At 39.2% G+C, this 26,158-nt stretch overlaps 1 protein-coding gene across 1 annotated transcript in view; it reads left to right on the top strand.

Annotated features, from left to right (window-relative positions):
- Positions 1–26,158, top strand: part of slc30a6 (solute carrier family 30 member 6) — an 80,025-nt gene that overhangs the window by 19,674 nt on the left and 34,193 nt on the right. The window contains exons 5-6 of the mRNA XM_042333496.1: positions 20,037–20,079; positions 22,138–22,203. Of these exons, the coding sequence (XP_042189430.1) occupies positions 20,037–20,079; positions 22,138–22,203 (109 nt within the window). The remainder of the gene's footprint in view (positions 1–20,036; positions 20,080–22,137; positions 22,204–26,158) is intronic.

Raw genomic sequence — 26,158 nt, 5'->3', positions numbered from 1 at the left:
CGCTTCACGGAATAGACTACAGTAAATTCAGTGTCCCTAAATAGTTGTGGTTTGAAGTGACCAATTTATTATTGTTTTATCTTCTTGAGGGATTATTATCAGGTGTGTGGAGAAAGGAAACTTGCCCAAGGTTTCACCCTGCTGGGAATCGAACCCAGGTCTCTTGCTTGCAAAGCGAGTACTCTAACCACTGCAGGACTCCACAAAGTTGTTGAAAACAACTCTTAAATCTATATGGATTCTTAAATTGTTTTTAAGCTACAGTTTAAATGGTTGTTAAATGACTGGGTTTAGATGTGGTTAATCGCTTTGACTTAATTATGTCCAATTAATTATGTTGGTCGAATGTAGTTCGTGGTATTTTCTGAATTAATATCAAGTGGTAAGTCCTGAATATCAGGTTAATTGCATTTTTCAGGTCTCTCCAATAATGCTGAGTTTTCGAACTAAAATCTTTGTACAACTTCCTCTAACCAGTTGTAGTTCCAACTCATTTCTAATATAGTACAAAATCACCAGGGTTTGTCATGCGGATCATCGTAACATTTCTGCAGCCTCTTCTGTGATTTCTTAGTCGGGGCACCCTGTTAAAGTACCTACCTTTCTTTCAGTAGGCTGTCCTAAGTTGAATTGCTTTGGGGAACCCGTTTTCCAAGAGTATACCATTCTCCTGGTAAACTCATGGACCCATGCATGGATCTTGACCACGATTGCTGGCTTTCCTAATGACCGGGACTGCTACTTTTTTCAACAAAACCATTTGATTTGGTGTAATGGACTGAAGACAATATGCATGAAGTGGCACAGCTGAACAAAATTTCATCCTAAGACAAGCTCCATTGTCAGCAAAGATCTCTGGTATACTATTTCTAGAGAATGTAGATTTCATTACTTGAATGACCAATTTACTACAGGCATGGATCTAGATAGACGACTGAGTAATTAGAGGAATAATCCACAACTACCAAGTACTCCTTTTTGTTTGTTTGTACTCCAAGACCTGAACAGGTTTCTGCAAGTCTTCAGTCCAGCTCACTCCGTGATGACCAATGGGTACATAAATTTTCTAGGAGTGTATATTACATATACCGTAGATCATGTTTCTGCAATCTTAGCAGCAATTTTTTGATTCTTGGTAGATGACCTTTGTATGAGTTCTTAAAGAACAACTGTAATGATTGAACCTTATTATTTTCAGGGCTTTTATGGTTCAATCAGAAAACTTGAATTTTCTGCAGAGATAATTAATTCTGATATTTTGCGGGGATGATTTTCACAAGGCCTCTCAATGTGTAGGAAACGTTTAACTTCCATCATCATTTTCATTTCCTGTGCATCAGGGTCAGCCTGGCTCAATTGGTAGCGTCTACGAATCTGGTTTGGTTGTAACTGAAAGTCTAGGCTGACACTCCAGTGCAGTGTTGGTGGAGCACATCATTGTCAGAGGTGCTGACCTTTAGATGAGACATTAAATCGCGGCCCGTCTGCCTTTCAGGTGGACCTTAAAGACCCCATTGCATAATTCAAAAAGTAAAGGGAGTTTCTCCCAGCGTTATTGGCCATCATTCCCTGGATAAAATTGATCATTCACTTCATGGTTATATTTGCGGCCTACAAAATAGTCACTACACTTTGCAGTAAATCCCTTTGAAGCACTTGGAGATGTCATCCTGACGTGAAAGATGCTGTATCAAATGGAAGGATTATTGTCATTTATCCCCGACACATACATTTGTTTGTGTTCTCTCTCTAACTCTCTGTCAAGATTTTATATTATCTGTGTTGCAACTTGACTCCATTGTATTCAAAGTTATCTTTTGCAAGGAATCTAAATGATAATGATTTGTTGTGCATGTTTGCTGCAGAGTGTCTCAATGAGGGATTTTGTAGTGCAATGATCATAACATTGCTCTTAGCTCTTTTGAGAACTGTCGAACTGCCCATAAAAGGGCTTCTGATGAGTTAAGTGACCGACTCAGAACTTGATGTGCCATGCTTAACTTTAAGAGAGATAAGATTATGAAAAAGGAGAAAAAAATCCAACAAGAACAGGATTAATCTCACCATAGAACTTTTACACAATCTTTTTCTTTGGGTTTGCATTTACTCTTACACAAGATCTACATGTAGAGGTGGAGGGGTTATTTGTAGGAAAGCATCTTTTTCCAGAAAAGGGCTGAAACCTTTTGCTCCCCACCTCTATTAAGTTCCAAGAGTTCTTAAAATGCCATTTAATATCTATTGAATGTTAGTAAGATTGGGTGTTCAGAAGAGAAAACCTAAAACGCTGTTGAACATAAAACCTTATTTATCTTCCATAACGGAGGGAGAAGCTCCCAATTGCTAACTGAATTAGTGGACAATCTGAATTTGGGGAATTAACTGAAAGGGAGCTAAACTTCCCAATTATACCACATAATCAGGAAGGAGAATGGATAATTCAGTTAATAATACTCGTATTTGATATAGCGCTTTTCACGTCTTCTAGACGTCTCAAAGTGCTTCACAGAATATACTGTAAAGTGACTTGACTATTTGTGGATAATGAAAGTTCTTTTATTGATTTGTGCTATATTTTTAGTAGCCTTAAATGTTAAATCTTTTAACATTAGGATGGACATTGAATGTGGATGGATAGAAATTGCACGCAATAGCAGAGGAAAATTCCAAGGCAGAGGAATGTATATTACTATATAATAGTAATTAATGATCACAACGATATAAAATAATGGAATCCAGACTAGGCCATTTGAAGACTGTTCCATCATTTTACTTGATCATAACAAATTTTTAAATCTAATTTCCTTGCTTTTTTCCATTTCCCTTGAACGTTTACTTTCCAAGTAAATATTTACCTTCCCTTTAAACATCCCTATCCAGTAAATTCATAATGTTAACATATTATATAATAATCCTTGCATTTGATATAGCTCCTTATCACGTCATTGAGGTGTCTCAAAGTGTTTCACAGAATATACAGTAAAGTGTATAGGTTTTGTTGGTGAAATATACTAAATATATTACATTTTGTGTTATAATACCACCTCACTGAGTTGGTATTATCTTTTCACCTGCAGTACATTTCTCTGGGTAACAGTACAATAAAATGTTACATAAGCAAGAATAACAAATTGCTCATAGTGAGTAGGTGGCAGTAAATCAATGTCTTGAGTTTTGCTTTTCATAAATGCATCTTTTTCACTCTTGTGGTTTGACGTCATCTGAATAGCTTGATTGAATTACTTCCTTGTAACTCTGTACATGCCATCTATTATCCTATATATTTATTACCCGGTCAATAATAATATTGAATTGTACATAGAGTCGTGTTGAAGGAGATCCGTTCCACAGCACTTAACCAGCGTATAGCATTTAGAGATCAGATTTTACATGTGTTGCATTCTAGGTCGCAGATTGTTATCCACTTTCTAGCTGGTTGAAACGCTTGCACTCTTGCTTCAAAAAAGCATTTTGCATCTGTCAACACTGTTTCCACCAGCAGAGACTTAGCAGTCTCCAAGTGAGATTTTTAAAAAAATTTATAGCATGTGTAGTAAATTAGAATGTTTAAATGCCATGCTTCTGGTGACCTGTGCAGTATACTGCAATCTGTAAATAATTGTTCTAAGTTGCAGGGTGGTGTTTTGTTGTATTGATAATCCTATCATTGGAGCATCTTTTATTAAAAAGTATAGATTTTCAGTTGTAATTCACATAATCTGTTCTAAGCATATTGTTTGGTATATTATACCCTTGATGGGGTGCAGCTAAACAACCACCAAAGTAGAGGACTTGCAAATCCTGAATAAAATGTTCTCCTATCTGCAAATGCTTTGTTGTGAATATATAAAATTATAAAGAGATTTGTCTGGATTTTATCCAAGTTGCTTTATTCTCCAATCTTAACCTGTCAGTCAAATGTACATTGTTCAATTACAATGGTGTTTTGTGGCTTTCTTTTGCTTTAGTGAGTTTCATCCATAAAATTCAATGCAACTACTTGTTTTATTGGCATTTCTCATAGTAGTTTTCTACAAGCTCTGTTCATTCTCTTATACCTCCCGGAGGTACCTAATCTTTAATGTGAACCTGGAAATGTTTCACCATTGCATTGGTGAGATCTTAGCCGAGCACAATCCTGCTGTGCCCAATGTTCACATGTATGTAAGTGTCACTGGACTCCCTAATTATAGCACCTACACAGCCAATCTAGGTGAGATCAATTGACTCGGGACAGATTGGGGATCAGCCCTGAGATCTTCCGAGTCTGTATAGCTCAGTTTCACACAAGTTGATGGCTTTATGGACCGACTTGTCAGAGAGATATGAGCTGTGAGCCACGTTTCCTGGAAGTGAGATGATCTAAAAAAAATTCCTGCTTAATTTAAAAACTGCATTCATGATTATTCATGACTGACTTTCATTTAAATAAAATGATTGACTTGCTTTAATAAAATGCACGCTCGGTATGTTATGCAAAATTCCTATGTTTTCTTCATTTTGTTTGTCCCCTGTTCAAACCTAAATGATTCCACTTTTTGTAAAGGTTTCTATGTGGAAGGCACAAGAAATCTATTGAATTCTAACCTTTATATTTTACAATTTAATATACAGGAAAAAATACTTTGAATAGTTCTAAAGTATGTCATTTCTTGGTCACAATGTGATATCAATGTTTCAACCACATAATAAGGCACTATATCAAATACAAGAATTATTATTTATTTTATGAGATGTATGTTGTATTTTCTCCAGGTTTCAAAGTCTTGCCAGATAGACACAGTCGAATTACTATCTTTCCATAATGTTAGTAAAAGATACATTAATAATTAAAAGTGAAGAAAACTCTTGGGATCAGTACTGTGAATGTTAAGCACTTCATTCACAGAGAATGTCGCATGTTTGCTTTTCTTGCTCACAGGACTCCACTTAATAGCTCGTAAAAAAAATATATATTTTTGTAAGTCTTCATTTGAAAACAATCTAGGCATAAGCACTTAAATCCTTGAGTTATGACCTTTATCTGTTTTCCATTATTTATTGTCCTTAACAAGTCTGTTTATTTTTTTGTGTGTGTTTCTCTCAAATAGTTTGCTTCAAATAGTCTCAAATAAATCCATCTTTTTTGAATTTTGCACCACCACATTTAGTGGGGTGCTTTAAAGTCAATGGTAGTAACATGATTGTTGTGCAGCATATCAGCATACCAAAGCACTCTGCCAGGTGATGAGATGAGGTATAAATCCCTCTAGCGCTTCCCAATCTCAACCTTGCCAGTAAGAAGAGGAAATAATTGAAGGCTAGGAGAGAAAGAGAACTACTCTGAGCTGCTGGGTGAAGAGGGAAAATGAAGACAATCACCTTTGATTTCTGGACATACTCCCTGTACTTAGAGTTGTCAATTACAACTATATATTGATTTGATTACGGTTGGTTATTACTTCAAAGATTTGAATACTGTCTAGAAAAAGATTTATTTCAAGTAAACTTAATTTTTTTAGATGATGGACTTAATCGAATCAGAATATTACAGCACAGACTGGATGTTTGACATGTCAATTCTGAATGGTTCACATTAGCATTTCTGAGAAATCTTTTTTTATTCTCCTCCTCCTATAATTCATCAATCTTCCCCTGCTTAACCACTTGCTGAGTGATAATATAGTCCAGAGGGAGATGAATTCTCCTCTTCCTATTGATTTTGTGAAGCCTGCAGCAGACAGTGTTGATAATGGCCACCTGGTGGGGCTTGCAGAGGCTGATAACCAATTAATCCCTGGAGATAGATGAACCAAACCACAGGATACTTTGAGAGACAAGGGAGAAAATTAGTAAAGCATTGACGGACATGTTGAGGGAGTCAATGAAAATTGGGGCAGTTCTCATAAATTGTAAATAAGCAAATGTGGTCCCATATTCATGAAAGTTGACTGGCAACTACAGATGGCACAGAATCACTTAGGACATTGTTGTTCATAGACTGGCTCATCAATGAGATTTGGTGACATGGGCCTGGACCTCGGTCTTTATTGGACACATAGTTACCAATATCATTATTTGACTATATGGTGCAGGAATAATTTTTTGTTGAACAATGCAAGTAGTTAGACAAATTGCAACATTTGCTCAGGTGTATATATGTAAAGCATAAAAGCAACAGTGCTGTATGTTCCTAACTGTTAACACAGATAATAGCCCACCTCAGTAACATTGCTTGCCACAGCACATGTATTTTTGGGGGTCAAATCTTTATTCCAACTTTTAAATTTCAATAATTTAATGAGTCTGAATATACTTTTGTTCTATACAAACTTTTTTTTAAAAAAAATCCCCAAACCTTGTAATCAACTTTGTTTTAGTGTTTTTACTTATTGCATTGATTTCCCTTTTGCTCCCTCCCTCCCAACACTGAAACAAAAGACCTAATGGTTTTGGATGGTGGCAGGATTATGTTTATATTTTACTAAAATATGTTTCTCCTGTATGAGTGGGGGCGGAGGGAGGAATCATGCGCCAAGCTTTCTGAAAGAATACAAATGTTTATTTTTAAATTAAACTGTAGTATTAGGTAGAGATTGTATCGTTTGCATGAGGGATTAATCCTCCTGGGAAAGTGACCTCAGCTTCAGGCTGTAATGTGAGTTTTCAGAGATCTGACGGATCTTCAATCCCATCCATTAATTGCTATTTAGTTACTTAATGTCTTTAGTCTGCTGTGCCATCTGTGGCACTGAATTACTTGAGTGCAGCAAGGCTCTTATTAATACTTCATCATACAGACTTCATTAATCCTTTTGCCAGAGATTTATAAACACATACTTTGTTTTTATCTTCAAAATAAATTCTTGCACTTTCAATACCATTTAACATTAGATTGTTTTGCGGCCTTTACACCATTACTTAGAAGCTGTAGTCAATATATGTGTGTTCTTTTTTCCCCCACCCTTGAGAAAGGATTACCTCATTAACTCAGCCTGAATCCAAGTGCTGGCTCATGATTGATAGTTTCTATGTAGGTGGTTTGCAATAACTTTGCGTCATAGTATCTTGAAGGATCAATTTAATTTAGATCATTTTTCAGGTGATAGCTATTATGAGAAGTGTATTTAAACTGGGAATATGAGTTGAGTGAAACCGGAGCAGTTTATTGTCCTGTGAACCCTGAAGTGAAAATGTCATTGTAATTGCTCCTTTCATTACTTTTAAATGTAAATATAATATTTTATAATGAGAGGAATTATAGTTAGATTATTTCTGCTGCTAAGCCATGAAGATTTTTGTATTTGTTAAAAGGGGCTGCTACAAGGAAACCCAACCTGTTTGGTGAAAGGAATCCTTACTAAAATTAAGCCAAACGTTTATTACTTATTAAATAATTTTGTAGCTTGATGGTAAAATCATCCTTTACCTATTGCGTTTATGACTTTTTGCTACAAATTTGCCTAAATTTAGCAAATTACTGAGGAACAACATTCTAACAATTTTTAATTCAAAAGTAAAAATGATTGTGTTTAAATTTGTATATGTATTATGTATCCCAGTTTTTGAAAGTTCTCTCTTAAAGTCACTTCGGGTTCTCCTAAAGTCATTTTGAACACAACGCAGTCCATTTGCTCCGGATCTTTGTCTTGTGTAATGCAATATACTTTTTAACTTGGCCAATCTGGTGGAAAAACTCAGTTCATTACGGAAAATACTAGATTTGTAATTTCATTTTCTGAGTAATGGTGTTTGAATAAGGAGGGGAGCAACCATTTGTATCACTGATGTTATATAACCACAAAATACACTCATTACACTTTTTACAGTATATTCTGTGAAATGCTTTGAGACATCTTCCCGAAGTTAAAGATGGTACAATCAAATGCAATTCCCCCTGTTAATGGGTGAATTTGTGAACAGTAAATGTGGTAAAGAAATGTATTTCTATAGTGCCTGATCACATCAAAGTACTTCAGAAGTAATTATTAAGTGAATTTCCTATGTTTGTAGGCAAACACAGCAGCAATTTGCCCTAGGAAGGCCCTTCAAACAGCCATGAGGTGAATGACCAATTAATCTGAAGGATTTTGTATAGTGTTCTCTGTGGGAATCCATTAATCCTTTTTGCATGTTTTTATATTCTTCTAATGATTGATTTTACATTTGACCTTCTCCACTCTTCAGAAAAACTGTTCTACAGTTTTTACAGTGCTGACATTTTTCCAGCTCTTCTCTCTTTCCTTCTCTCTCCTCCCCCACCCCACACATTGGCCTTAAAATAATGAGCTTCAAGAAGAAACATTAATTTTGAAAGTTCTTTAAAAGTGATGAAAAGCATGATTACTTTTTATTGGGGTCAGTGTTAGTTGATACCTGCCCAAGTCTCGCGGGGCTCTCTCCAATCACCACTATAACCCACATGAAACCAACCACCTGGTCCCTCGACCCCATCCCTACCCCTCTCCTTTCCCTGCTCCACCTCCTTGCCCCTCACAGACGTCATCAACCTCCCCCTGTCCACTGGCACCGTACCCACCCCTTTTAAAGACTCCTATCCTTTAAAAAAAACTTCCTGGACCCATCCCTGCTCTCAAATTACCCCCCATCTCCACTGGCTTCACATCATGCAGAGGATACAGTTGATGATCCTGGTCCTCACCTTCAAAACCCTCCATGGCCTTGCTTCCCCCTTGCTCTGCCACCTCCTAACCCTCTACCAACTGCCCGCTCAGTGGGTCCAGCCTGCTTCACGTTCCCCGCCTCACCTGCCCCACTATTGCAGGCGGGCCTTCAGCCACTTGCCCCCACCCTCTGGAACTCCATCCCGCAATCGTTCCACCTCCTTCAAAACCCATCTCAATACCCTCCTCTTTGACCGTGCCTTCGATCACGCTCCTTCCCCCCCCCCCATCCCTCCTACTATTATTATTATCCCTCCACCCTCCCCGATCCTGACCACCAGCTCAGTTTCAAACCACTGATTGTCCAGTGGCTTGGGGTGTCCTCCTGATGTGAAAGACGCTATACAAATGCAATTTTTTTGTTGTTGTTGTTGGATGCATCGATCGGAGAGCTACTTGAAAAGAAGTGCTTGTGTTGAAGGGAGATTGTGATTCACATGTAAGCACATTAGCTCATCTCTATAATCTCTGTTATCTAAGTATCCAGCATGCTCCATTTTTCAGAATTATTTAACTTCATAATTATCAGGGGTCTCTCTCTCTCTCTCGCACTCTTATCTTCCATTCCACCCCGCCCCAAGCTCATTATTGTCTAATATTAATCTTGAAATACCAATACAAACTTTGTAAAAATAACATGAAAAGGACTATGGACTCCTGCCATGAATTAAGGTTTTAAAAAGTGAAGTTACCTAGTTCCTAAGAATTTTGATAGGTGGCATACTGTAGTTGTAATGTGGTTTAGTTTTCACAAATGTATGTGTGGTCTAATATCTGGGTGAACTTTTGAGTATGGCACTTTTTAATCACCAAAATACTACAATAAGATTACAATAAGTAGGCTGATTCCACTTGTTGGTGAGACTAAAACAAGGGGCATAAATTTAAGATAGCCGCTAACAGATAGAAATGAGAGTTTAGGTTCTAAGAGAATACCTTTGCACAGAGGGCGGTGAGATTGTAGAACTCACCGTCAGAAGTGATGGTTAAAGTGGAAAGCACCAAAGAGAAACAAGTGGATAAAGGAATGTACTTAAGCGAGAACTTTCATACGTGAGGAAGAATGAATTAGAAGGGTATGGGAAGGGTACAGAGATATATTAGGATGATTGAAATGCTGTACACTGTCCAGAGCCTTGGGACATCCTCCTGACATGAAAGGCGCTATACAAATGTAATGTTGTTGTTGTTGTTGGAGGCTGATGTAGAGTATAAACACTGGCATGGACTAGTTGGACCAAATAGCTGTACAGTCTATGTAATACATATATCTTTAATTTGGGGAAGGCAGGTGATTAATGCTGTGAAGATTAATGTTGTTCTGACGAAGGGTCATAGACCCGAAACGTTGACTCATTTTCCTTTCTCCATAAATGCTGCCTGACCTGCTGAGTTTTCCCAGCTCTCATAATTTGTTCTTGTTGTGTCTAATTTTGGTCACCCCACTTTAGGAAAGATATTGGGGCCATAGAGAGGGTGCAGATGAGATTTAATAGGAAGAACCAAAGATGTGTGGTTTGAATTGAGTTGAGATTACTGGACCTATTTTCATTGGACGATTGAGGGGAGACCTAATGAAAGTCTTTAAAGTTCATGAGGTTTTTGCACAGAGTAGATAGAGGGAATTTATTTGAGTCAGTGACTCGCCTTGCTCGCCCCACTGTTGGCGGGCAGGCGTTCCGCCACTGTGCACACACCCTCTGGAACTCCATCCTGCAGTCCCTCCCTCGCCACCTTCAAGACCCACCTCAAGACCCTCCTCTTTGACCATGCTTTCAATCTCCCTGCTTCCACCTCCAGCCCTCCCCCACCCCGACCTCCAGCTTGGGTCCGTAACTCTGTCCAGCGCCTTGGGACGTCTTCCCTACGTGAAATGTAATTTTGTTGTTGTTGTTGTAGGGGGCTTACATTTAAAATAGTTAGTAAGGGAGTAAAGGAGGAGATTAGAAGGATTTTTTTACATGTAGATACACCGGATGCGGAATGCCCTACCAATATGTTGGTCGAAGCAGATTCCAGATTAGCTTTCGAGAAGGAACTAGATAGATATCTCAAATTAAAATGTTTGCAGTGATATCGGGAAAAGGCAGGTAATTGGGATTGAGTGGAGTAACTTTCAAAGAGCCAGCGCAGACACAATGGGCCAAACGACTTGCTTGCTTTTACATATTGGCCTTCATGTAGAATAACCTTTACAATGATGGGTGGATGACACGTGTGGGGGATGGGGGGACGTCAGGAGATGACAGTAGGTGCAATCGAAGAAAGTTCTTTGGATAAAGGTGGAATTATTTTAGTGAACGTAGACTCAGGCACCATGTGTAATACAGCTCTGTCTGAACAGTATCCAGTGATTGATTGCCTCAACCATCCCCTCCTCTGCTCTCAAGGCTCCCAGGGATGGGCATGTCTCCTGGGCTATCCTTGATCTCAGCTCGTGGACCTGCCTCAGCATTGCACCTTTTTTCCTATCTGCTTCCTTTATGGAATTAATGGTCATCCGTACCTGATTTCCATTGCAATACTGTAGAGAGATGAGTGATTCTAATATATTTACCTCTTTTTTTCCTTCCTTCTACAACCTGCAGTCGTTAAAGCTGAAGTTTGTTCTTAATGTGTCTTTCCTTCATAATAGAATGTGGTCTCTTACTCTCTGCCACCTTGTTGGTGGTGTTTTGCATCACAGGCTTTGGCCCTTCAACTCGAGTCCTCAATTTTAAAACAAATTGAATCTCTCTCTTAATGAAGATTATGGGTCCTCCAGTTCAGTGTATTGTTATTTTAACTTTTTAATTTACTTTGAACATTAGAAACCGACAAGAAATCTATTTTGGCCAGGATTAAATTACAGCCAGTTATGCCTTTTTGAGCTGCAAAGAACATTTGTATTCAAAGGTAAATTGATACCAGGAGCGTGACAGCAGGACCTATTAAATTTGATGGAAGCAACAGCACTTTTATCACTGAGTAATGAATACCCGTCACAGTTTCCAGATTACATTCTTTTTTACCATAATATCTGTAAGAATGATTTTGGGAGAATTTTATTAAAAGAATTTCCCCAAGGTGCCGTACACTTCTCTCCCCCCCTCCCACCACCCCACACACAATAGGAATACAAAAAAAAGTACAGGGCAAAAAAGGACCATTGCAACCCATCTAGCCAGTGTTATTTAAATGTTATTTCACAACAAATAAAATAATTCCATCTTGAAACTGACCACTCTGTCCCCTTCGCAGCATCAACTAGTTATTCACAATCATCTTTTTTGAGCAATTTGAATGCTTTGATCTTCAAATATTTATTTGAAAAATAAAGACCAATGTTTAATTTTGCGTGGCTTAGCTCTTTCCTCCTGGTACTTCTTATTGTGTTAAATACCCATTTCGTTTGTATCAACATATATGATTTGCCTTCTAATCCTTGTGGCACCAATCTCGCCATCTAGTCTCTCTGGTATCCAAATACCACCACCCCCACCATTCCAAACTACCGTCACTTTATTTCTGAGCTTCCTGTAGGCAGATACAGGTTATGACTTGCCTCTTATTTGTTTGTGTTTTGAATATTGTATTATAAACCAATAATACAAGTGCTTTCTTAAATGGCCCGTTCTTGGACTCAATGCTTTACCCATCAAATTCTACTTTTATTTTTAATTTGGCTGAATTAAGTATTTTGTATTCAGGAGACTTAACTGCAAAGTCTCATCATTCACCACAAGTGTCCCACTTGACTGTATCCTCCGATGTTGACAAATTGTGATCTGTTTCACATTTCAGGTTCAAGCTACAATGCAGAAAATACTAATGTTACATATGCTAAAAATCCTTGCAATGCCGACAACCCATGAAGCAATTTTAAAAGTATTTTCTCACAAAATCTCATTCAGAAACTATCTTTGTTGAGTTTTTGAAGGATATTTAAAGAGTGAGCACTTTCTTTGCACACAACATCATATTTAAACAAATCTGTTTAATGCAGACACTTCCTTAAATACAGCCTAGTCTTTTCTGTAATTCTGGTAAGTTTTAATCATTGTGTATCTATGGATGATGAGAGTTTGATACCCAGTGACCACAATTTGTGAAGGAATCGTTCAAGAGGTACTTGAAATTTCAGAAAGGTCCACTACCTTGATGTTCATGCCATTCTAACCCCTACATCTCTTTCAGCTTCCGCATTGGCAAGTTCAGTCTTATCAATGGAGTACTTGCATTTCCTATTCTTGTGTCCTACAAGGTACAGTGGTACCTTGCAGTTATCAGTATTAAACTTAATTTGCCAATTAACAGCCTTTGTGCATAACCTATCAAGCTCTGTTTGTAGGACTTTTGCTGTCTCCTCTGAATCCACTGCCCACTTGCTATCATCATAAAATGTAACTATCTTACACTGGGTCTGGAAATCCAGGTCTTTAGTATATATAAGGAACAGGATGGGTCCCAGTATAGATCCCTGAGGCACCCTGCTTAATGCTTCTCACTATCTTGACCTAACTCCCCTAACTAGGTCCTCTGCATTCTTCCCTTTAGCCAGTTCTGAATCCACGTCCATGTCTTGTCCTTGATACCAATGACCACAATTTGTGAAGGAGTCTTTTCTTAGGTACTTTCATACCCCTTTTGGAAGTCTAGATATACTATATTATATTGCCTTCCACAATCAGCCAACTTTATAGGTTGTTAATAAACTCTTACCAGTGCACAGATTTACAAATTAGATTTTTAAAGTCAGCGATCGTTGTAAATGCTTATAAATGCCCCTCTGTGTTTATGCAAATTGGATCTTATATTCTAAATATTTCTCTACAGTTGTACTAAATGTTGCACATTAACCTTCAAACCCAATATGGCAGAAAACAGCAAACAGAATTGACTCTGAGACTCTGCTATGAAGCAGCAAAGTGGAAATCTCATATGAGAGATGAAATCTCTGCAGCCTAGCTGACAGTATCTGCTGTAATGTTATGACAGCTCAATCCATCTGTATGTCTGGAGCTTACTAAAGTGGGAAGATTGTCTTGGTGACTAGCAGGAGACGGCTGCCTTTATCAACCTGAATCCACAGCCACTAATGGTAGCTTTGCAGGGACACATTGACGCAAAGCTTCCTTTTAAAGTCTTAAATTTCTTTCCAGAGCATACCAAGTGGATTCTTGTTTTCAGTCAATAAAGCTTTTAGTTTACTTATTGAAGAATTCTCATTTAATGCAGAGCATTTTACGATATCCGACACTGAGTGGTCGATATGTGTTTCATGAAGCAATGACAGCAGAATGCTGTAGTTTGCAAATCTCTCCTCCGAGTCTGAAAACTGGCTAAAATTTCGATATTGGAAATCGAAACTTTCTACACCATTCTATTGGTTCAGTTGCTGGCCTGCCAGGGGAATAGGCTAAATGTAGCGTAGATGGATGGGAAAGGGCAGAGCCTTTAACATTGCGGCTCCCCTGATAGCAGGCCTGCAGTTATGTAAGAAATGTATCTGTCCCCAGGGCAGGAAATAAAATGGCACAAATAAAATGAGAGAGTGGAATGAATGTTTGTCTTGTGTTCTGCAGTCAACATTAAAAATTAAACCAGAAAGATGGATTAATTTACCTTTATTATTCTTGTTTCTTTTATCTTGATTGGCCACTTTTGTAAACATACACAGCTGACCTTATCCTGCCGATGCAATGCTCTCTTTGGTACTGAATGGCATAGTGAAAGAAGAGTTGCTTTTATTTCTATATACATTTCTTTTCCCCATCTCCTCCCAAATCATGGAAGTAATTTTCATGAAAAATGTTTTATTTATTTTGGTGGATGTGTGTGGTGGGGGAGGAGAGGGGAATTTCATACGGTGCCAAACTACACAACTTGTTTATCACATCATCCTGATTCCAGTCAGAACTACATGTGTGCCTTTCTCAGATGGGACTAATGTAACTGATCTGTCAATCACCAGAGCCGACTGATTGTGATTAGTGTGTTACTACTTTAGTGAAAGAGCATGTTCTCATTGTCTGTTAGAAGCTAAAGTGAGTGTTTAGTCTCCCTGAATGCTTGTGAGGCAACAACAAATGACATTAATATAACGCATTTCACGTCTGGAGGACATCCTAAGGAGTTGGACAGTTAAGGGGTTACACCTGAGCTGGAGATTGGATTTGAGGAGTAGAGGGCAAAGGATTGGAGGAGGGAGGATGAGCAAAGCCTCGGTCAAAGAGGAAGGTCTTGAAACAGGCTTTGAAGGAGGCAAGGAAGGGAGAAAAATAAAGGGACTCTGGGATGGGGTTCCAGAGGGTGGGGCAGAAAGGCTGAAGGCATGAACGCGATATTGGGGTGGGCAGGATGGGGAACTTGGTGCAAGCTAGTTCCCATCCAGGGGAGGGAGAGGGCAAGTTGATAAGGCAAGCAAATTGATGGGCCGTGGCTTGCAGATCATGTGTTTAGTAGCCCAGCTTTAGAGTATAGGCTTCTGTTGTGATACTGAATCACACAACTTAAAGTTGACCAAAAATCACTAACTTTGCCTTTATGGCTTATTATGTCACGTGACCCTCAAGAGTAATTTCAGCCTTATTAGTCCCTCCTGTATTGTACTGTAACAATATTTACATTGTACCCAAGGAGGGTTGACTCAAACTTATAAATGCACAATTTATTTTAAAACTTCAATTTGCAAAAATATGAAATGGGTCGATAAAAAATTGTGCACAATGATCAAACCCTTAGACCCGCTTTCAACATACTTCACTGTGGTGATTCCATTCGTAAACCTCCATGTGGTTGTCAGTGTGTCCAAATATTTGCCTGAAAGACATATATTTTTAGATGATCTCCGTTACTGAGTCTGTTTGTTGTACTGACTGGAGGATTAGCTGCAAAGCAGGGATCTTCTTACTGTAACTATCTGTTTCTTCTTGCTGCCAATAGACCTAACTTCTTTGTTGTCCTAGGCATAACTTAATACCTTTAACTTGGAGAATGGCCATCAGGATGACTGTTGTTGTTACTAATACTATAAGGCAGTGGTCATTAATTTGGAAAATACAGTGCTATCTATTACAGTATCTTAAAATATCTTTGGCCTTGTGAGAGGTGTATGAAATACTGTGATCACTTTTCATGCTGTAAAGAAAAAAAACACAGATTATGTCCTGTTGTGTCTGTGTGTGTGTGTGTGTGTGTGCTATCTTTCTTCCCTTTCCCATACTCCCAACAGAAATTAATGCAGTATTACTTTTGTAATATTACGCAATGCTTATGTAGTCTGTTATTTACACAGGTTATTACAGACGATCCTTGGCCAAATTGTTTGAGTTATTAAAAACGCTAAATCAATGAGTGTTCATGAAATAGAGGAAAGTGGACTTGATTCGAGCTCGGATGAAAGGCTTAAAGGAGAGTAAAGAGTTCAACAAAATCCTGAGATTCCACATAATCTCCGTGAGTTAAAATGAACAATTGAGGTGGTTGATAGGTTCAGCACCTGACGTGAGAAGGTGCTGAATGGAGCCGAATACAATAGCCTCAGTTTTGTTCACATTTTGAGTTGGAGAAAGTTGAGTCTCATCTAGGGCTTGATGTTACCATGCTTAAGAGTCCCTAAACCAAACAGCTGTTTTGGTCAGCTGGGTGTCTTGACAGATGAGAAAATACATCATCATGCTTGAGTATCCAAACCAAACTGAGAATTCCATACATTCCACCTACATACATACATATATGGAGATTCTCTAGATATTTATTGGAATGAAATGTGCACTCTGGAGTCTAACCAGTTAAAATGCTGAATGCTGTGGAAAATACACACGGGGGGGGGAGGGGGCGACATACTCCTGTGTGAAAATGTGCGACTGAGAGTTCATGTGCAGTTTTCTTTTGTCTTGTAGGGAATGCACGCAGATCAATTTGGGCAGGTCTGTATCTGATCATTAGAAACAACTACTTACTTGCCTGTATAACCAGAGGCTGAGTGACATAGCCGATTCATTACAATTCTGGTATGAGTACATCAACTTGGGTAGGTCTTATAGCCTCCAGTACAATTACGGATGGCACTATGCAGACGTATTAATGCCTCATTCGCTGGGCCAATAGAAAAGCGCGAAAATATTTGTCCCAGATTGCAGAAAATTTTATCAATGCTGTGGAAAATACATACGGGGGGTGGGGGGTAAGGGGGGGACATACTTATACAGACACTCACAGTCACACACACACACAGATACACTCACAAACACATAGAGAGATAGACACACAGACAATCTCAACAGCGGGTGAAAGTGAAGCCTCCGAGTGGAGTGAAGCCTATTTCCCGCTCGCGCCGCAGTGCGCATGTATGTCCAGAGCCACTCCGCCCACAGTTGTTTTAGATAAATTGCGCAATAGACCTGGACCCTGAAACTACCTTTTTTAGTGGGTTTATAGTGGATTCCATGGAAAAATTGCAGCTGCACTTTTCTATTGGCCCAGCACATTTGTAAACATTACTAGGTTATGTTAACAGCTAGAGAGTAGTGCAGATTGGAAATTCTCAGTCATATTAAGAAAACAAATTTGTAAAATTTGGGGGAGAATAGGAGGTTAATAACATTCTCAGTAGCAATACACAAGGAAGGACAGGCTAGCCACTTGTAAGTGAGGGAAGAGGATAGCCGAGAATGGAGAGCATGGTTTGAAATGCCTGAAGATAATTGGCAGGAATTTAGTCAAGCAATGAAAACTATGTTTGGAATAATAACCAAGGTTGTTAGTGTACATATAAGAGGAGAAGGAAGAGAAATTTGATAGTAAACCAGGGTGTTTTACAGGAAGTCTATTAAATGGCTCTCTGATTAGAGAGAATTGAAGAATTGAGTAGATGAAGTTGACTAACTAGTGTTCTTAAAATTAAATTGAAATTGAGGTAAGGTTAAGATAAAAGAAAAGAAGGAAGATGTTCTTGTGTGAATTGCGATACAGAGTGGGTTGAAAACGATTACCTTGGATTATTTAATTTTGGCTTATCTTTTATCCCTCTATTTTCTCCTCATGTGAGGGAGAAAGGAGAGCGAGCTTATGATTGAACTGGATGCCAAGATTGCGCACTGAACAGCACTGATACGGGGAGTTTGAGGAGATCAGTGCCTGAAGTGAGGAGATGCTGGCGGGTGCCAAGAAGATGGTGTCTGTCTGACCTCCCCTGTGAGCACAAATGTCATTTTTACTGCGAAGATCATTGTGCAGTGTACACCACTATCTTGATCAGCTTACTTGTTAAAAACTAGGAATCTGGGACTCTACTAACTTGTATATCATGATACAACACCACATTCTATTAATTTCCTGAGCAATTTAAAATGAGCAATTTTTGCTTATCCTAGAATTTTCTTAATGGAGTCTGGAAAAAAAAGATTTTTTTTTGTGTGTGCGATACCACTTTTTGTGGGCCACAAGATGGTTACTCATTTCAGCAGCTTGATGGCATGAAAAGCTTTTAGCTTCCAAATCTGCTCTGTTGACTAGCAAATATGCCAGCAATGTTCAGGTCTCAGTATCAAGCAAACCTTCAGAATAATTTAAATGGGGAAAATGAAAAGACTGATAACTTGCCAGGGCCCACACATAAATGTTTAAAAACTGTAGTACTTACTGTGTGGCAAAATGTCAAGGAATTTTGAGAAAATTCCTGTTGGAAATGGCAGTTTTTTCTCTATTATGATCCTAACCCTTTTGTAATATTGCTGATGTCAATTGGCCAATATTGGATCTTTGTATTTCTCTCTGTCAAAGGTCCCCGACTCCTATCTCTATACCTCTGGAATACAGCGGAATATGGGATTGATCCTATATCGCTAGCATCCTAGATTTGTATTGAACATTCTGCTTCAAAGAAGCCTTCAATAAAGAGAGAGAATACGTATTACTATATATTATAATGCTACTTTGGGATGCAAATATCCAGATGTGCATTTTAGGAGTTGAATTGTCATATAGAGTTAAATAAAAGCTATTTCAAGCACACTGTTTGAGATGAAGGTATAAAAGAGATTACATGGATTTAAAATGCACGGCAAAATAAAGGTTATAGAAATGAGGGTTGGAGCATCCTTAAAGTACTTGTGTTTTTTTAAACAGAAGGTCAACTGAAATCCTTCAAGACAGTCCCGTGGAAAGGTGGCATTCATTATATAGTGCTTTGATGGACAGTTGTACTTAAAAGAAGAATTTCACATAATCGTGCTGCAGTAAATAGGTGGTTTGAAGCCTTTTTTAATTAAAAATCCCCTTCCCCTCCATCGTTATCTATTATTATTTTTAATATTGTTGGAATTATAAGAAAAATATTTTATCAAATCCACTTATGCGCTCCACAAGCGGGATTATTTTATACTGATCCGGACAGTTCATGATGAAAAATGCTTCAGCATGTCTGTGTCCATTCCAGAGCCTCTTTGGGTCAAAAGATTGGTTTAGTAAACAGAGTTCCTCCCTCACTTGCCTTGTGTTGCAGCTGTCAGTCGCCCCTCCCCTCCCACTCCCTCCTCGATCTAGTGTTAGGTTTTATTTTACATGCTGTTATGTTATATTTTACATGCTGTAATATTTGCAGATTGTTCTAAGCCAAGCCTGCTTTAAGATCATAAGCATTGAGAAGAAATAGATTAAAGTAGAAATCTTCTAAGAACTACTGAGCCATTGGCATTCATACCCATCCATCCTACCAATAGCATCGTTCTCTGCCCATTTCACTGGAACATAAACTGTCTGAATCCTCTTACGATAAATCAGGGCCACATCGCTGTCGGTGTTGTCAACAAGCTTAAGATAAAGATTCAATGTAGCAAAGTACTGGCTGTTAATTATACCTTTCTTTGAACACATGCCAAAGTGTAGATATTAACTTTTAAGAAATTGAAAATAAACACTCTGCTGCCAAATGTTACAGTATTGACATCCCTTTGCTCTTTGTTAGATTTTCATTTACAGTAGATTTAGTTTTGAATTGCCAAAGAGGAAGAAGGAACACAATGATTTAGGGAAGAATTAATCTTATCAGTAGCAAATCGGCGCTCAAATCAAGTAAAGTAATTCAGCAGAAATCAACAAGACATATTTTGAAATGATTCTTGGACGTGAAATTAGTTGGCAAAATTCATTGAGTTGGAGAGATAATAATAATAAAAATAAGCCTTAAATTTGATGTAGCGCCATATCGCATCTTCGAGATGTCTCAAAGCGCTTTACAAAATATATTGTGAAGTGAATTGATTGTATATTTTTGGGGCGAAACATAGAAGTTACCTTAAGCCTGTGAAAAGCTTTCCATGGTAATTGCTATGAACAGACATTGAAAACAAAAGTTCCAATGTATACATTTGTTTTTTTCTTTCCCTACAGCTTTGACGGCTTACACTTATTTAACCATCTTTGATCTCTTCAGGTAAATTTTATATCTTTTAATTTTATTTCTAACTATATTTTTATGTTCTTTTAAAAAAAAGTCACTTTCAATGAGAATGTTCTTGTGCTGATCCACCACACAGCACATTCATTCCTTTGGGCTCAATGCTGGTCGCATTCAGAGTTTTTCAGATCTGTAAATATCATTATAAATAGCAAACATGTTATCATTCATACTTTAAAATTACATGAGAGATATGAATTATACTTTCAAAAATCTGCTGTGAGTTTTTTTGAAGTGCAAAAGGACAAATTTACCAAGATCAGCAAACAGCCTTAGTCCACTCATTGAATGCGCTAACTGGACAATAACTCACCCACCACCACCCCTTTTCATTACAGAGGCACCAAAGAAGTTTCCATGTCAGAGAGAGAGTAGCATCATCTGACATAGGCAGAAACACATTACTATGCATAAGACTGTCGAAACCAGACAGAGTTCAACATGTATATGCCACCTACACATGGGAATTTCCCTCTTCCTGGAGGGATATTTGCTTATCTATTTCCAGAAAGTATGAGGCGCAGGTTGGCAAAAGCCAAGTCTTGTGGACTCCAGCATTCCAGGAAGTTCATTGAGGTAGTGCTGGAATTGAACCAGCTAAAACCACATAACTTACCATTGAGATCCCTATCTGGCAAGCTTCCTTCTGCAGGTATAATCACCCTGTGTGTTGGGGCTTTGGCTTGGCTGGTCTGTTATCAACAGTGCCTTGGAGAAAGCAGCATACTCTAGCAAACAGAGAGCATTATACTGTGACAGAGAGAGCGAACAGTGTACTCTGGCAGAGAGAGGGAAAGGAGAGAACAGCATACTCTGGCAGAGAGAGCGAGAGGGCAGCGGGGTAATGAAGAGGAGCACAATCTGATAGAAGTGACAAATTCTAACAGAGCAGTATACTTTGCATCCAGGCCACTAGTGTTTCTGATTTTGGCGGTGTGCCTTGCCATTTTCATTTTAAAAAAATTGACTCTGGTTAAAGTTCTCTCACATGATTGAAATCCTAGTGTGGTTTAAAATTGGTCCATTTTTTAAAAAAAATTAAATGTTACGCCATGTTTTTGTTCCAAAGGAAGAACGCAACATAAAAGAAGATTTTGTTTCTTGGAATATTGGACCTGAAGAAACTACTTGAATAATTTAGTCTGCAACATTTTCTGCAAACAAATTATCATGAAAGCTGTAAAGGACATTTCATAGTTTGAATTAAATACATGATACCACCAACCAGTTAAGGAATTAACCCTTGCTGAATAAACAAGGAATTCCACACGGTTAGCTCAATAAGTCCAGTGACCATCAATCTGCTAACTGCTGTCATTTGTGAAGTAACTAGTTCAATTGACAAAGTTATGAGGTCTGACATCGCTTGAGGCACCAGAGGAAGTGAAATGTCTCTGATCCTTTTTACTGTGACAAAATCACTTTGGATATTGTTACTTTAAATCAACATCAGAAATCTGAATGCAGAAGTCTGTAAAAATGCAAGTTAACACGTGTCCTTGTCACCTGACCTTCAAAGATCCTGTCTGCCCAGCAGCCTTCCTTTTGTCAAAGAAAAAAAGGTGGAGTGTCTCTGTATTTATTTTCTGCAGTCTTATTTACTGTAACCTTTACAGGGGCATTTGTATCACAACTGATTGGTAAACATAGTTATGCAGATCATGAGAATCTCAGCAAACTGGGACTCTCCATTTCAATAAATATAAATGGCTACTGGCAAAGGATTACTACTTCACATACAGCAGTGTCAGATAGTGTTGAGCGTCCTGTCATTGACAGAAATTAGGTAAAGAGCAAACGTGTCCTCGAGACACATCAGTCCCCAGTGACAGCTGTGATAGTTATTCATGCCTTACTTAGTCTTTGGCAATGTAAAATGTGGTTATCTCTGTAAAGAATATTGATTAATTTTTAATGTTTTGCATTTCTTTAAAAAATGTGGTTGCAGAAAAAAGCCTGGAGCACAGTAACATAAAATAGCGTTTCTTTGTTTGTGATGATCAGCTTCATGACTGTACTCTGTTTATTCCTTAGCTTGGTCACTTGCCTAATAAGTTTCTGGGTGGCACTGAAGAAGCCTAGTCCTGGGTATTCTTTTGGGTAAGTGTTTGTTCAAAATTATTCATTGCTTTGGACACCAGTGTAAGGGTGATGATTGTGTGCCTTTCAGAATGAAATGACCTTCTAGACCCTTTAAGGTTGATGACGTGAGGGCAAGGTATCTTCATTTTGATTTATTGAGGCAAATATTCAACTTAAGTATTAGTATTAAAATATAATACTGTATCTAACTAGGTAGTGTATTTAGGTAGTAAAAAAAAATCGGTAGCTTACCTACAAAGGATTAGTGCACCCACTGTTTGGTTGGCTGGTCGTGGGTTCTTACTCCATCCTACTCTTGCCTGCTCCTCCAACCCGACTGCCATTAATTGTGAACTTCATCAGTTCTCAGTTACACCCCTAGATGGAGCCGTGGGATGTCCCATTTCACAAAGTGAGGCGCTGGAGATGAACGTTGGGCCCAGCAACAACAACAACAATATTACATTTGTATAGCACCTTTCATGTCGGGAGGATGTCCCAAGGCGCTGGACAGTCAGAGTTTTGGACCTGAGCCAGGGGTCAAGATTAGGGAGGATGAAGGCTGGGGGAATCAGGGTGATTAAAAGCATGGTAGAAGAGGAGGGTCTTGAGATGGATCTTGAAGGAGGCAAGGGAGGGGGGGCGAGGCGGAGGGACTGCAGGATGGAGTTCCAGAGAGTGAGGGCAGAGAGGCAGAAGGCCCGCCTGCCAATGGTGGGGCGGGTGAGGCGGGGGATGTGGAGCAGGCCGGAGTCCGCTGAGCGGAGGGAGCAAGCAGGATGGTAGGGGGTTAGGAGGTTGCAGAGGTAAGGGAGAGCAAGACCATGGAGGGCTTTGAAGGTCAGGATCTTGAACTGTATCTTCTGTGTGATGGGAAGCAAGTGCTGTCAGGTGAGGATGGGGGTGAAAGGGTCATGGAGCCTGGTGCGAGAGAGGACACCAGCTGCAGAGTTCTGGATGATCGACAGCCAATAGAGGGAGGAGTTGGGGAGGCCGACAAGCAGGAAGTTTGCATAGTCAAACCTCGATGTAATGAATGAGGATTTTAGCAGCCTGCGGTGTGAGACAGTGGCGGAGCCGGGTGATGTTGCGGAGGTGGGGGAAGGTAGAGTGTCATGGCACAGATGAGGGGTAGAAGGGATAGTTCAGGGTTAAACAAGATCCCAAGGTTCCGGACTGGCTTAGTGAGGTGGAGTGTGCAACCACGGATGGTGATGCTGTCAGTGCCTGAGGTGTGGAGGCGCTGACGGGAGCCAATCAGGAGGGTCTCAGTCTTGTTGATATTCAACTGAAGAAAGTTAGCTCTTATCCAGGACTTGATGTCTGACAGACATTCTGTCAGGACAGCAGTGGTCCTGGAGTTAAGGGTGGAGGCAGAGAGATAGAGTTGGGTGACATCCACATACATGTGGAAGTTGACCCCATGTCTGCGGATGATGTCACCAAGAGGGAGCATATAGATAATGAAGAGAAGTGGACTGAGGACAGAGCCCTGAGGAACGCCACACGAGACATTATGGGGGCTAGAGGAGAAACCGTTCGTGGAGATGAAGTGAAGGCAGTGTGTGAGGTACGATCTGAACCATTCAAAAACGGTGCTGTGAAGGTTGAGGTGAGAGGAGATGCGGTGGATGAGGATAGAGTGGTCAATGGTGTCGAAGACAGCAGAGAAGTCAAGGAGGATGAAGAGGCAGAGTGAGCCCTGGTTGCAGATGGACAGAATGTCATTTGTCACTTTGACAAGGGCAGTTTCTGTGCTGTGGGCAGCATGGAAACCCGATTGGAGGGGTTCGTGAAGGGCTTGGTGGGAGAGGAAGGAGCGAAGCTGGGAAGCAACATCTCATTCCAGGACCTTGGAGAGGAACTCGTTCCAGGACCGTGTGGAGTCCTGTAGCTCAGTGGTTAGAGCGCTCGCCTTGCAAGTGAGAGACATGTGTTAGATTCCTGGCAGGACGAAACCTTGGGCAAGTTTCCTTACTCCACATGCCTGATAATAATCCCTCAACAAAAATATTATAATTTGGTCACTTCAATCAATGATTGTTTGAGGGACACTGCTGTGTGCAATTGGCTGCCACATTTCGTCCACAAAATATACAGTCAATTCATTTTACAGTATATTCTGTGAAGCACTTTGAGATGCCTAGAAGACGTGAAAAGTGCAATATCAAATGCAAGGATTATTATTATTAAAGGGAGGTTGGAGATGGGGTGGTAGTTTGAGAGCAGAGATGGGTCCAGTTAGGTTTTTTTAAGAATAGGAGTGATGACGGCAGTTTTTAATGGGGTGGGAACAGTACCAGTGGGCAGGGAGAGGTTTGTCTGTGATGTCTGTGAGAAGAGGGGCAAGGAGGTTGAGCTGGGAGTTAAGGACAGGGGTAGGAATGGAGTCGAGGGAGCAGGTGGTTGGTTTCATGCAGGTTATAATGGTGGTGAGAGAGGAGTGGGAGACAGGTTCAAAGGTGTGGAGGGAGGGATGGGTAGGAGCCGGGGTGGGAGGGGAGATGAGCAGCTTGCACACTGCTGCAAACACTGTTCTCTTAAACCAACCTACCGACCAGTGGTTACATGAAATCTGCAGACTTAGACCATACTCAGCAAAACACCATGCAGCATGGCTAAAATCCTCTCCTATCCCAAGTTTAAAATGTGAATTCAACACTGTTAGAAATAAAATGTAATCTTCATACTAGCAGATGCCTTTTAATGAGTCATGATCAATATCTTTGATTCTATCACTGATGCATGAAGGAGCCTCTTTCTTTCTTCCTCTGCTCCTCTAAAAACACAACTCTCTTTCACAGAGACATTCATCTGTCTGACTCTTCTCCACAAAGGTGCCATCAAATCTGTGGGAGTCATTTCACAGAAAATGTTTTGATTCTGTTACAGATTGGTAATCACTGTGATAAGATACTGAGACAGCTACTGGAGTTTCCTCTTTAAGGAGGCCGCAAGTGGGAGATATTGAGAGAGGGCCTTAGGGGAATGGAACAGTTTATTCCCCTCTTTCCCCTCATTAAGTAACACAAGTGGGAACTTTCATCTTGATCTGCACTTTATTCAGCTCTATTCTGTAAAGTTCAGAAAAGATTTTTGGAGAACATAATTTTGCTGAAGTCTCAATGATGTTTTAAGAACACAAGAAGAGTTGAGGATGAAAAAAAGTGTTTGGACTCATCCTCTTTTCAACAGAGTAATGCTTTTAATATGCCATCACATGATCTTTTGAATAATTCCAATATAAATATTATACTGAAGATATTACAGTGGAGGTGCATTTAAGTTTATAAATGACTCATAATTGCAGTTCAAGATGGTGGTTTACATGGGCCCCATCTCCCACTGTGTAAAATGTAGATGGAATAATGCATCAGACAATCTTCTATGATTTGCAAGATGTTGGTGAGGTCTGCTACTATTTCAAACAATTTAAGCTGTTTGGCAAAAGAATGTGAAATAACAACAGAAATGTTTGAAAAACAAAAATGAATTTTTTTAATGTTTAATTTAGGGAACTGTTCACAGAAAATATCTGGCCAAACATTTTAAACATTGACTTAAACTAAAGTTTAATCTCGTTCTGCTTTAATATCTGTAGAGATAATAGTCAATAATAGTTAACCCTTTTTTTCAAATTTCTGGATGGTGCCCTCAAACCATGTGGCATTCCTTGAAGATCTTGGACTGGACACGAGACCAATGATCTGTAACTCCTACAACTAAACTGCTTCTCTCTGAATGATGTAATTGGTTCTCAACATTCAACTTATTAAAAGAAGGGAAGATTTATCGTTTTTTAATAATTTGAATGTTTTTTTAAAACTTAACTTTTTATTACGTATGAATAAACAGGCATTGAATGAAATGCTTGGGTCTTATTTTTTTAAAATTATCCTCACTGGTCAGTGTTTCACTCATTCTTAGAGTTATATATGCTTTTTCCTCTTTGGTGTGGCATTCCTTGAAGATC

Source organism: Callorhinchus milii, unplaced genomic scaffold (assembly GCF_018977255.1).
Source record: "Callorhinchus milii isolate IMCB2004 unplaced genomic scaffold, IMCB_Cmil_1.0 Scaffold3, whole genome shotgun sequence".
NCBI lineage: Eukaryota > Metazoa > Chordata > Chondrichthyes > Chimaeriformes > Callorhinchidae > Callorhinchus > Callorhinchus milii.
Note: the sequence above shows the minus strand (reverse complement) of the source record. Positions and strands in the feature narration are given on the sequence as shown.